The sequence below is a fragment of the Phalaenopsis equestris genome, unplaced genomic scaffold (assembly GCF_001263595.1).
Source record: "Phalaenopsis equestris unplaced genomic scaffold, ASM126359v1 Scaffold000264, whole genome shotgun sequence".
Taxonomy (NCBI): Eukaryota; Viridiplantae; Streptophyta; class Magnoliopsida; order Asparagales; family Orchidaceae; genus Phalaenopsis; species Phalaenopsis equestris.
In genome coordinates, this window is record NW_018164706.1 from 353,122 (window position 1) to 365,937 (window position 12,816).

General features: G+C 35.5%; 1 protein-coding gene across 1 annotated transcript in view; it reads left to right on the plus strand.

Annotated features, from left to right (window-relative positions):
- The first annotated feature begins 1,230 nt into the window (after positions 1 to 1,230).
- The window catches only part of LOC110024648 (protein ZINC INDUCED FACILITATOR-LIKE 1-like), a 68,221-nt gene continuing 56,635 nt past the window's right edge, over positions 1,231 to 12,816 (plus strand). Inside the window, exons 1-2 of the mRNA XM_020724735.1 lie at positions 1,231 to 1,515; positions 12,405 to 12,445. Coding sequence (XP_020580394.1) covers positions 1,374 to 1,515; positions 12,405 to 12,445 — 183 coding nt within the window. The 5' untranslated portion in view covers positions 1,231 to 1,373. The remainder of the gene's footprint in view (positions 1,516 to 12,404; positions 12,446 to 12,816) is intronic.

The window sequence follows — 12,816 nt, forward strand, 5'->3', positions numbered from 1 at the left end:
TTATCAACTAATAAACATCATTTACTTACATCGAGGTGACAAAAAGCGATACTCCTACGAATTCAACGATTCAACTATCGATCCTACTCTAATTTGAAAATAAGATTAGTTATGCATTTAATTTTTACCAATAAATTAGGTGTAACTTAAGAACGTTTAGTATTCATATTTATCATATTATTAATTTATTATTATTTGCATGTAGGTATGTATATATATAAAAAAGGAAGAGGCTTTGAATATTAATCTAAAATAATGCCTTGTTTTTTGTCTTGAAGGGGAAGAAAAAGGAAAAAAAAAAAAAAGATTTCTAAATAAAATTTTCAGAGATTTACTTGCATCACACCTATCCCTAAAAATAACAACATAAATCTTATATATTCGTAAGTCCCATTTTTCCTTCGGTTTGCCTTAAAACCTGGGTTAAGAAACCAGTTAAAGAATTTATAGGATTTAGGACCACTGAAGTGTGCGACTGCAAGATGTGCGAGACAAAACTCTACCCCTCAACCTCGATTTATAGGAAGTGAAGTCGGTGCGATCGAACGATTAAACTATCGATCCTACTCTAATTTGAAAATAAGATTAGTTATGCATTTAATTTTTACCAATAAATTAGGTGTAACTTAAGAACGTTTAGTATTCATATTTTTCATATTATTAATTTATTATTATTTGCATGTAGGTATGTATATATATAAAAAAGGAAGAGGCTTTGAATATTAATCTAAAATAATGTCTTGTTTTTGTCTTGAAGGGGAAGAAAAAAGAAAAAAAAATCCCATTTTTCCTTCGGTTTGCCTTAAAACCTGGGTTAAGAAACCGGTTAAAAAATTTATAGGATATAGGACCACTGAAGTGTGTGATTGAGAGATGTGTGAGACAAAACTCTACCCTCTCAGCCTCGATTTATAGGAAGTGAAGTCGGTGCGATCGAGCAAATGAGAAAGGCTGCAGCAACACATCAAGGAAAAAGAAGAAGAAAAGATTATTACCTTCCAAGTGATGGATGAGTGAAGGATGATGGATGAGGCAAGTGATAATGGCTATTTTGAGGTCATGGTAATTTTTTGAGTGATTAATACCGTAAATATTAGAGTTTTAATATGTATGATGTAAACATATTTATTGTAGATGGTAGGTGCTTAAAACCTCAACTGTTACAATTATTAAGAAAGCACAAAATTTATCACATGGGGACACTGCCAAAAGGTGACGAGCCAAGTGATGCGATATAATTAAGGCAGAGGAAGGCCATGCCATTTTGACTGCTAACTCTCAGCCTCTTACAGTCGTATGCGAACTTCTCTTCCCTCGCCAACGCTCCCATTTTAGAGCGCGCTCTCTCTTCCCCGAGTTCTCCAGACTCAGCAATGGCGGATAACGGGGAACCTCTTCTCAAGCGCTTGTACTACGAAGGCTGCTCTGGTTGCGAGCTAGATCAGTGGAAGGAGAAGAACCGCGGCATTCCGTACAGATTATTCATCCACGTCTGGTTCATCACGCTTTGCGCCGGTAATTCCTTTTTTGAGTTTCTTTCAACTTCATTTCAATTTTCTGTTGCTTTTGTTCGTATTTCAGTAATTTTTGGAAGTCTTCTAGTTTTTTCTTAGATAGCGTTCGGTTGCTGTTGTGGTGGAGAAAGCTATGATTGAGGTGGTTCTGGATTTATGTCTTTTTCAGTCGTTTCTGTTGCTGGAGGGATTAAGATTTTACTGCGGTAGCTTGTTTAGTTATGAAGCATTAGGCTAGGTGGTTGAGGGGTTGTCTCCCTTCCAACCTCAGATGCATTGCCATGATTGTATTTGTGCTCCCCGCTGTAAAAATCAACAGAAAAAAGTGTCGATGTTCTTGTCGCACTTCACGGAATGTTTTTCGGCCCAGGGATTGAAGTTTTGTTGCTCTATCCTGTCTATTTAAAGAGCGTTTGACTAAATTGTAGAAATGGTTTGATGTTCCTGGTTTGCTCGCCTTCTGTTCTTTTTTTAATAGACTTTCTTCATCAGCTAATCTAGAGTTTATTGACTGGTAACAGCTGGGTTTCCTAAACGGATTATGCGATGAAAATCGTAATTTATTCATCAAAGCACTAGAATTTGAAGTCCTTGAAGCTCTGTTCGGCAAGATGGAGGCTAAATCTGGTTAAAATCTTTTTTAACCGCCCCAGAAGATTTTCATTGGTCATTTCTCTGTTTTTTTTAATTTCCTTAGCTGGATGACATTAGGTCCAATAGAGCCTAATGAATGTCATCCGTGCCACCTACCCGCCTTGCTCATCTGGTTAGGATTAAATATTTCTTATTCAAATATAAACGTTGTATTAAAATACTTCAAAAGTATTATTCAAATATAAATGTTGTATTAAAATACTTCAAAAGTTTTTTTTTTCCTTTTCTTCTTCTTTTTTTTAGTCAAACTGAATATTTGGAACATACTTTACCTAGTACATTATGATATAAAAATAAAAAAATAATAAAAATATAATATTGTTGATGAAAGATGTGAGCCTTTTAAATGTTTTATAACATATCATTATTGCATCCAAAAAATTTCAGGTTTCTTTTCGTGCCGATGATTTACAACTGATCTTAAAGTAATTTTATTTTGAAAAGGAATGATAGAAAAGCTTTGCTAGTAAATAAATGGTGAATTTCGTGATATTGCCTTTCTCTGTGATATCTTTACTTCTAACATGCAAATCATCTGGTTTCTATGATTTGTTTCTAACTTTATTAATTATTTATTTATATAAATGTTTTTCTCTTTGACATCTTTACTTCTTATGGATTATTTATAAAACTAATCTAATGTTTGTTATGTTTCTAATCTTAATGCATTCAGTTTCATTTTAGAGCTAGAATATTGAAATATTTCATTTTTCAAAAGATTTTCTAATTATACTTTTCATGCATGTGCATCAGTGCTAATATCTTTAAACCCTCTGTTTCTAGCCCGTTGAAGATGAATGGGGCATAATTGTGCTAATCCCTATCTGCATAGCTGCCTAGCTTTTTCACTTAACCATGATAAAGCATTTGCACAAAGAAATAATGCATCTTTTTTTTGTAGAGGAAGAGCAGAATGCAGCTGAAATATTTAAAAAAAATAAAAAAGATATGTGAAAAGAGATTATTGGTCTGGTCTTGTTTTGGGGCATTTACATACATAACACAATTATTATCTATGTACATATCTAACACCTAAACTTTCATATCTGCATGCATAGCTTTTAAATCTTGAACATCAAATAAAAAAAATACCTCTATTACTTACTAAGTGAAATGCACCTTTTCATGGACAGGTTTATGACACCAAAGTGTTATCCTGACAGCATGATTGGTTAATTTCATGTCATCATTGTTGTCATCATCATTCTCTTTTCACTCATCCCAATTAAGCATTGCCTAACATTTGTGTTATTTTCTTGAAATTAAATTTGCATGTAATAAGCTGGTAATGTCATACTCATTCGATTTATTGTAAAAATTTCTTTTTAATTTCATGTCTTTTTTTTGTTTTAACTATGTAGTGAAATCTTGTTTATGTCATTGAACTTATTTATAAAATTCATAAGATTTTCTTGTAATTGATAAAAGTCACCAGAAATGCAGTTGTTCCTTCACTAATGATTCATTTCATAGCTTAGATTCTTGTCATTTTGCAAACATTAGTACTTTGGCATCCCATATGAATCGACAAGTAAAATTGGAATGCTCGCTTCAAATGCTGTTGGAATGAGATAGCAGATGTAGTCCTTCATGGACCTATAATTATAACTTTCTTGATATAACTTGAAATAATGTCTTATTTCCCCATTGTTATATCAGAACTATGTTGTGCTCAGTGCCATGCTGTTCTTTTTGTACTGACATTGTAGCTGTTTTTTTATTGTGGTTTGAGTGGTGATATGCCCTACCTCCTAGTAATTGAAATTTGTTAGAAATTATTTAGTTTCCTTTCCGGTTATTTCCTCTTTGTTTTATTTTCTAGTTTATGACTTTCTTTTTATCATGGAGTAGTTATTAGAGAAAGATTTGGGTATTATATTTTTTTCTATTTTAGAATCATTGTAACCTGTATTTATATCCATTTCAACAATAATAATATTATCCTGCTTAATTCCCAAAACCTACATGGCATCCGAGTCACCAATCTTACGCTAGCTGTCGGGATATTGCCTTAGGGTCCGTTTGGGGCAGCTTGTGCGTTTCAGGAACGCGGTCTGCGATCGACCCGCGGGCCGCGGTTAGTGTAAAAACTCAAACACAGTTTCGGATAAGCTGGCGAAACGCGCGAACCAAACAGTACAACGACGTTTTGAAAACGCCGCCTGCACTTATAAGCTGCCCCAAACGGACCCTTAGTCGCTGAAACTTCTCTGCAGGCCTTTCCCTGTAGATTTTTTATCTGTTGGATTCCGTCTCTGCGGTCTAGCCCCTGCAGGTTTCAACTGCCAGTATTCTTTCCGGCTGGCTGTCCCGCTGCCGGACCTCCCTCTTGCAAGCCAGATCTCCTTCCAGGACCACTAGAACTTCTTAATGCAGCTGTTTTTTTATTGTGGTGTGAGTAGTGATATGCCCTACCTCCTAGTAATTGAAATTTGTTAGAAATTATTTAGTTTCCTTTCCGGTTATTTCCTCTTTGTTTTATTTTCTAGTTTATGACTTTCTTTTTATCATGGAGTAGTTATTAGAGAAAAATTTGAGTATTATATTTTTTTCTATTTTAGAATCATTGTAACCTGTTTTTATACCCATTTCAACAACAATAATATTGTCCTGCTCAATTCCCAAAACCTACATGGCATCAGAGTCACCAATCTTACGCTAGTCGTCGGGATATTACCTTAGTCGTTGGAACTTCCCTGTAGGCCTTCCCCTGTAGATTTTTTATCTGTTGGATTCCGTCTTTACGGTCTAACCCCTGCAGGTTTCAATCGCCAGTATTCTTTCCGGCTGGCTGTCCCGCTGCCGTACCTCCCTCTTGCAAGTCAGATCTCCTTCCAGGACCACCAGAACTTCTTAATGTAGCCAGATCATCAGACTTCATCAAGAGTTAGATGGAACACTTAATTAAACTACTTGGATCTAGTCAGTTCACCTCTAGCCCGTCGACCTCCTATGTTCGTTAAGGTAACATTTTATAGCACTCACTGGTTTTGCTTATTCTAATATGTAGATTATTGATTCAGATTCTATAGACCACGTTATTGGGTGCTCTCAGTTCTTCTTAACATATTTTCTGTGCTCCGAGCAAGACATTATTTAAATTATCGACGACTCCTGTAATTCTATTGCGGGTAAGTGGTAGGTTTTACTACTAGCCGGGCTGACTCTAGAATACGTGTTGCACATAACTTCGCTTAAGTGTAACATTTTATCGATCAATAAGTTGACATATGATCTTGATTGCGTTGTTCATTTTTCTCCCGATGTTTGTGACTTTCAGGGTCGTCGTTTGGGGTGGATGATTGAAACTACTAAATGTGTAGCTGGGCTCTACTTTTTCCAATAAAATGACAGTGATGACGCATACACTCATTCTCATAGTTGTAGTTTTTCCCTGCTTGTCCAATTATGCTTTTACATTGTCTCTTAGGGCATCCCAATTTTCCCTATTAAAAAAAATGTACCATCTGATATTTTTATTGATAAAAGTTCATCTACTTTTAAATCTATAATTTGTCATTTAGCTAAACATCATCATGTAATGTATCCATCCAATAGTCACACTGCTTCTTCTCCATTTTCACTGATTCATAATGATTTATGGGGAACCTGTCAAACAACAACCTACACTAATAAACAGTGTTACTTACTCTAATTGATGAACACACTCAGTGAATTGGGTCTATATATTAAAGGAAAAACCAGAAGCTACAGTCACCTCAAAAAATTTCCACTCCTTCATTTTGATCCAATTTAGAACCTTCATTTAAGTCCTTCAGACCTACGATGGTCGTAAGTACTTAACTCTATATTGGGAGAATTCATGGTAAGGGCATCCTCCATCATAGCTCCTATACGAATACCCTAAACAAAATGGGATAGCCGAGTAAAAAAACTGACACTTTCTCGAAGTGGCTTGCTCTAGTTTATTTCAAACTAATGTTTCTAAACGTTTTTGGAATGATGACGTTTTTACAGCCACCCATCTCATTAACAGGGTTCCCATAAGAATTCACAACTTTCAGTCCTCGTTATCCGTTTTGATGCCGTATTTTCCTACCAATCGATTATTTTCCACATTGAATCTCAAAATATTTGGGTGCACGGCTTTGTTCGGAACACAACCCTTGATCCTTGCTCAATTAAATATGTTTTTCTTAGCTCTTCAGCCACTCAAAAAGGCTATGGGTGTTTTGATCTTATCACCAGTAAAATCTATGTGAGGGTCGATGTCTTCTTTTTTGAAAATATCTTCTACTTTCCTAGCACTGCCTCAAGTGACGAGGAGCTTGATTTTCTGGACGCTGTTCCTTTTCTGACTCTGTTGGATATTCTACATACTCCTACAACCATTGTATCTAAAGAACACTCAGTTCCACTGGTTCCGCCAATAATCAAAATAGCATCACCTTCATCCACTCTCTGTGTCTATATTCGACACACTAAACACTCAATTGAGACTTGTCTCAATGCCCCGACACTCGAGTCCGCTGCCCCACTATAGGTCTTGAAATCCGCTTCGACCGACATCCCTGGAACGATGCTTTCTCAACCCATGGGGATCACTTCTACTCTGAAGGAGGAGTTGAATTCTTCCATTGAGATATGCAAATAGACATGCACTCTTTATCCCATTACAAAATACATATTATTCCACGGCTTACCTCCGACCTAAAAAATATTTGCCACTTTTTTGACTGGTCGTTGTCTCCCATCCACTATTGAGGCAGCATTGGCTGACCCATCATGAAAGATTGCAGTCATGGACGAGATGAATGCCCTAAGGCGCAACCATACTTCAAATGTTAATCATCCTCGAGGAAAGAAAGCGGTGAGTTGCAGGTAGATTTTTAGCACAAAATTTAACTCCTATGAATCATCTGAATGCAATAAGGCACTGTTGGTCGCTGAAGGCTGGAGTTGACTATGAAGAGACGTTTGCTCAGGTATCTAAACTAAATACTATTAGGGTTTTGTTATTCTTTGCCTTGAATCTGAATTGACCCTTACTCCGGTTGGATGTCAAGAGTGCTTTCCTCAATGACAATCTCACAAAGAAGGTGTATATGTCTCTACTACTGTGCTTTGACTCAATCTTTTTTTACGGACAAGTGTGTCGACTACAAAAGTCTATTTATGGATTGAAACAACCCCCCTTGCTTGTTCCGACAAATTTACACAAGTTTTTGTGGGCTATAGTTTTCCTCAGGCCCAAGTTGATCACATGTTCTTCCACCACTCATCTAATGATTATTTTGCCATCCTCATCGTTTATATCAATGACATCGTACTCACATGTAATGATATGCCGGCCTTAGAATCTTTCAAAGGCATCTTGGCCGCGATGAAGGACCTGGGTTCTGTCTGATATTTTCTAGGTATGGAAGTAACTCGGTCTTCTTTGGACATTAGCCTTTCCCAGCGCAAATATGTGACAAATTTACTGACTGAGACAAAGCTACCTCTTTGTAAACCGGTTGCTGTTCCGATGATATCAATGAGAAATTGACAGACGTTTCCAATGTCGTTCTGGTGAACAAGATACACTACCAATGCCTAGTAAGGAAACTCATTTATTTAGCCCATACACACCTGGACATTTGTCATGTTGTTGGTCTTGTCAGTCAGCTCATGCATGATTTCTATGAGCACCATCTCGCCATTTTCAATGAGATCCTTCACTACTTAAAATACACACCAAGCTCAGTTTATTGTTCTCTCATCACATCTGTCACTTTATTGCAGTTTATACAGATGTTGATTATGATCAACGATCTACCTTGGGTTATTACTTTTTTGTATAGGGAAATCTTGTCACGTGTAAAAGTTAAAAAATAGTTAGTGATTGCCTGTAGTAGTGCTGAAGCCGAGTTTTGTTCTGTCATTAGGGGTATGTGAAGCCCTCTGGCTGCGCATCATGCTCCCTGAGTTACAAATGTCTGTCTTCGTTCCTTTGCAGTTATTTTGTGACAATAAAGCCATCATCAACTTTGCCCATAATCCAGTTCAATATGGTCGTACAAGACATGTGGAGATTGTCCGTCACTTTATTAAGAAGAAGCTTGATTCAGGAGAAATTTGTGTTCTTTTTCTCATATACAGGCCAAATTACAGATGTTCTCACAAAGATTTTTACTCGGCCGTTGTTTGACGATTTCAAATCCAAGTTAAACATGATTGACATCTATTTTTCAACTTGAGGGGGAGTGTTAGAAATTATTTAGTTTTATTTCCAGTTATTTCCTATTTGTTGTATTTTCTAGTTTATGACTTTTCTTTTATCGTGAAGTAGTTATTAGGGAGAGATACTTTCTTTTTATCATTGAGTAGTTATTAGGGAAAGATTTGGGTATTATATTTTTCCTATTTTAGAATTATTGCATCCTATTTTTATATCCCTTTTAATAACAATAATACTATCCTGCTCTGTTCCTAAAGCCTACAAAATTAAATAGAATTATTGTGGTGATGGTAATGACAACTATCACAGAAACCGTGTTTTTTTTTTTGCTTATGAACATTTTCTATCACTCCAATCAGGGGGCGAAACTATCCCTCCTATAAGGGTGGACAAACTTATTATATAAATAAATTAATATTAAAAAATGAACAAAATTAATAATACATAATTTAACAGATAGTCTTGTATTCCATAAATTATAATATGATCAATAAATTGAATAATGATAATAAATTTCTCAACCTATGTTGTATTGTTTAGTAATTTTGTATAATTTCAGTAAAAATCATTTCAATTTTTTTTTTTCTCAATGTAAATTACTAGGCTTTTATGGGCCATTCATTGCTTTTGCTATAAAGTAGTTGATATTTGATAATACTCGTTGCAGAAAGTGCTTGCTTTAATGTAACTATGGCAACGAATAAAATTATTGCTAATATAATAAGCCTATAAATTATTGGATACTCTCACCTTTTATCTACCTTATCATCTAGTGGTGCGAGCAATAGTCAAAGCTAAGAGAAATTTTTATTTTCTTATAATTTCCTTAAATTTAATTAAAGATACATCAAGTTATAACACTATTTGTCAAGCTTTCAAACTAGGTACTTGATTTTCCTCTACATTTGTCATGGATTAAGGCAGGATTCAGCTTTGTTATGTTAGGGAATATAACGCTGTTGCATTTGTTTCCTAAATTCACACCCGTGGTTGCAAAAAATTTTCACGAAAAGCCGCTTTTTTGGGAACCAAACTCCTTATGCTGCTTATGCTGTGTTTTGCGGTTTGACTTAGGACATGTTTGAGGCAGTTGTAAATGTTTGAAGAAACAACTGTGAAGTTGCTGCAGAGAAATTGTTTTTAAAAAGTTGCGGTGACTACTACAATTTTATTTTATTTTCAAAAAGTCAGAACGCAGCTTTTTGGTTGCCATCACACTTTAACAACTCAGACTTTATTTGAATCCACTTTACCCTGGGAAAAAGTGTTGTTATACATGACTTTAAAACGGAAACCAAATAAATGAGCTTTTTATTGAAGTCAAAAGTTGGTTTGAATAAAAAAAATTGTTGGTAGCTTTTTATAAGATAAAAGGACAAAAATATCCTGCCCAATTCTGGCCTCTCTAAGTTTTCCCTAAGGTGGCACCGCTAGTAAGCGCAATGGTCTTTTGGCCACATTGTCGAAACCAATGCAACACAATTATTCCGATTAGGTTACCTAGATGCAAGCTTTCTATAGTCGGGTTGAAGCCACAGTAAACTTTGAGAGGGATACTATTGGGATTAGAGCAAGTCGATCTGAGGTTGTCGCTGATTATTGATTCTATAAGGCCGTGGCTCATGGAGGATGTCAATGACATTGGGATGGCGAGCTGTGATGAGGGCAACAAAAAAATTGCCCATTGCTGATGAAAGCATGTGATTATTTTGGACTTTTTAATCTGTGAAGCGCTGAACGGAGGCCTGAAGCATTGATTCCTTTGCGATGTGAAATGACATTAAAATACCGGTATTTTCGAAGCACGTCTGACGACATTTCTGTGGCAAACAAATGCATCACATTTTTTCGGTATTCTCGGGATTGGAATGAGACTCTACCGTGTATTCAATCAATGCCTTAGGCTGAAAAATATCTTTCTACCACAAAAATTTCTAAAAAGCAGTAAGAAAACAGTTCCCTAAATAGAACTATGGTGCCGGCCTGAACAGCAAATCAGACAGAAAGTTGTCCCAAACAGTTACCGCCACCCAAATTATCCTGTTCCCATTTGGCTGCTCGCGCTCTCACCTCGAAGCATGATATGCGCTTATCGATCACTCAGTTGAGCTCGCAGCTAGCATCCAAGGTCTAAAAGCCCTCAACCTCGCTCGACGAGCTGCTGTATCGTCATCTCCTTCAGCAATTTGTGATCTAGACGTTGAGAAATCTCTATACATTTTGTTGATTTCTTTCTCTTGGTAAGACATTTTCTGAGAGTTGACTTTATTGGAACTCTAGATTGCAATTTTGGGCCTTGTTTTGCTCAGGTAGATTGGCTGGGTTGCTTTTAGCTCTGGCTTTTTAGATTTTTATATGATTCGCAGACAATGGGTGAGTCGGTGGAATGCAAAGGCTCGATCTAGAGGAACTGGAGAAGGGAGTAACTGATTTATCTTGTTGTTTCGTCTGCTGTAAATAGATGTGCGACTGGAATGTATTCATTTTGGCACTGAATATAAGATTTAAGTGCCCTACAATCTATTTGTTTTGGTTAACAAAACTATAGCACTGAATATAAACCTTACTCATTAATCTGATGGCAATCAATAGAAAACAAAATCAAAAGCTCAAAAAGCCAAACGTAGTTTTTCTATTTGAGGAGCATCTCTTCATGTCAATATTATTCAGATCTCAGCTTTTATCATCTCTTGCCTGTGATTCTTGTATATTTACAAAATATTAGTATATTTTTCTTTTTGCTTGCTTGAATGAATTGATATTTCCATGATTGTTGAAATTGACTGTGTTTCAGTTTGGGGAAGATCATTTTTTTTTGGGTGTTATTTCATATTATGTTAACATTCAACTTGGTTAATATTATAATTATAATTTTTATATTATTTTATGTAGAAAAATTGTATTCTTAACTATTTATAAACTTTTTAAAGCCATTTATGTTATTTTGTTTGAAATTTATTATAAGACTCGATGGATTTATTGCTAACACATATGATGATGATATTTCAGTCTTTTTTGAAAAGGAACTAAGACACATCGGATTCGAAGTTGAATTTTCCAGATCGACATACTGCGCCACTAATAGTAGCTTTCTGAAACAGTTTTTTGTGCAACAACTTCACAACTGCATTTTAAAACAGCTGCAGCTGCCCCCAAATGGACCCTAAGTACCCTAAAAGAGAGGTAGAACATTCATCTAAAGAAAAAGAAGCCCAGCAATGTCCATATCGGATCCAATTACTAAAAAAAACATCACAATAATAAATTATTAATATGGATTTAATTAAATAAAATTTATATACTCAGATAGATGGTTAGAGGTGGCAGTGAGTTTGTCCGTGGCTAGACAATGATGCAAGCTGAAGTGGCAAATGGTGGGTTGGTGGTTTGATTGGCATAGTCCAACAACATGCAAGAAGAAAGTTAGGGAGAGCTTCTCGTGAAAAGAAAGCTCGCAAGGAGAGACTCACATTATGGGTACGAAAAAATATGCTTACTTGTGTACAGGAGGAAGATTCCTACTTGCCACTGGCATGAGTGAAAGACGTATCAGAGAGGTTGGACTGGTTGTTTGGCTCATGGAGATGGGTGGATTTCAACCGTCTAAGACAGATGGATCATTTGATTTTGCTATGTTGGATTTATAAAATATGAGTGAAACATGAAATAGGAAAATCCTCAATTGGTAAAATATATTTATTTAGAGTCAAAACTATTAAAAGCAATATATCTGATCAAGGGGGGAAAAAAAATTTCAGTGGTGGGCATTCCGCCCATCTCCAATAAAGAAAGCTTTTGAGTTTTTTTAACGGTTTTCTTTCTCCTTAATCTGGTTCTGGAATCAGGTTATCCTTTTGAATTGAACTTGTCCCCAAAAGCCATTTCAATACTGGGATGTTATTGCCATCAGACCTGCTTCTGCATTAGGCTGTATTTATATTTTATTTCTTTGACCGTCTTCTATTTTCATGGTATCTGACACATTTTTACCATGTAATGTTCCTTTCTTTTTTTCCTGCAAGCTAATTCTGAAATTGTTACTTTTTTCATTGCAGCTTTGCCAATATCATCCCTCTTTCCTTTCTTGTACTTCATGGTATGTATAAGTAAATAAATGTTTAATCCCTTGATTTCTATCTGTTGAATCACATGTTAGAGTTATTTTACATTTTCATCATGTTATAATTGAATGATATAACTCCCCTTGTGCTTTTGCAAAGCTTTTTAGATTTCATATGTTTCTTTGTTTAATTTGTGTCCTGCTTTTGGTGTAAACTTTTTGCTCCCTTTTGTTAGAGAAATGTAGCAAAAAAAAAAAAAGAAGAATTTGATCAAAATCTAATCTATACATTCTTAACAAGGGCTTAAATACGGTATTATAATGTTTTACAAATAAACCCTTATATTTATTCAATATCTTCTTTTTTTCCAACAGGTCCCTAAAAAGGTCCAATTCTCAACACTCTT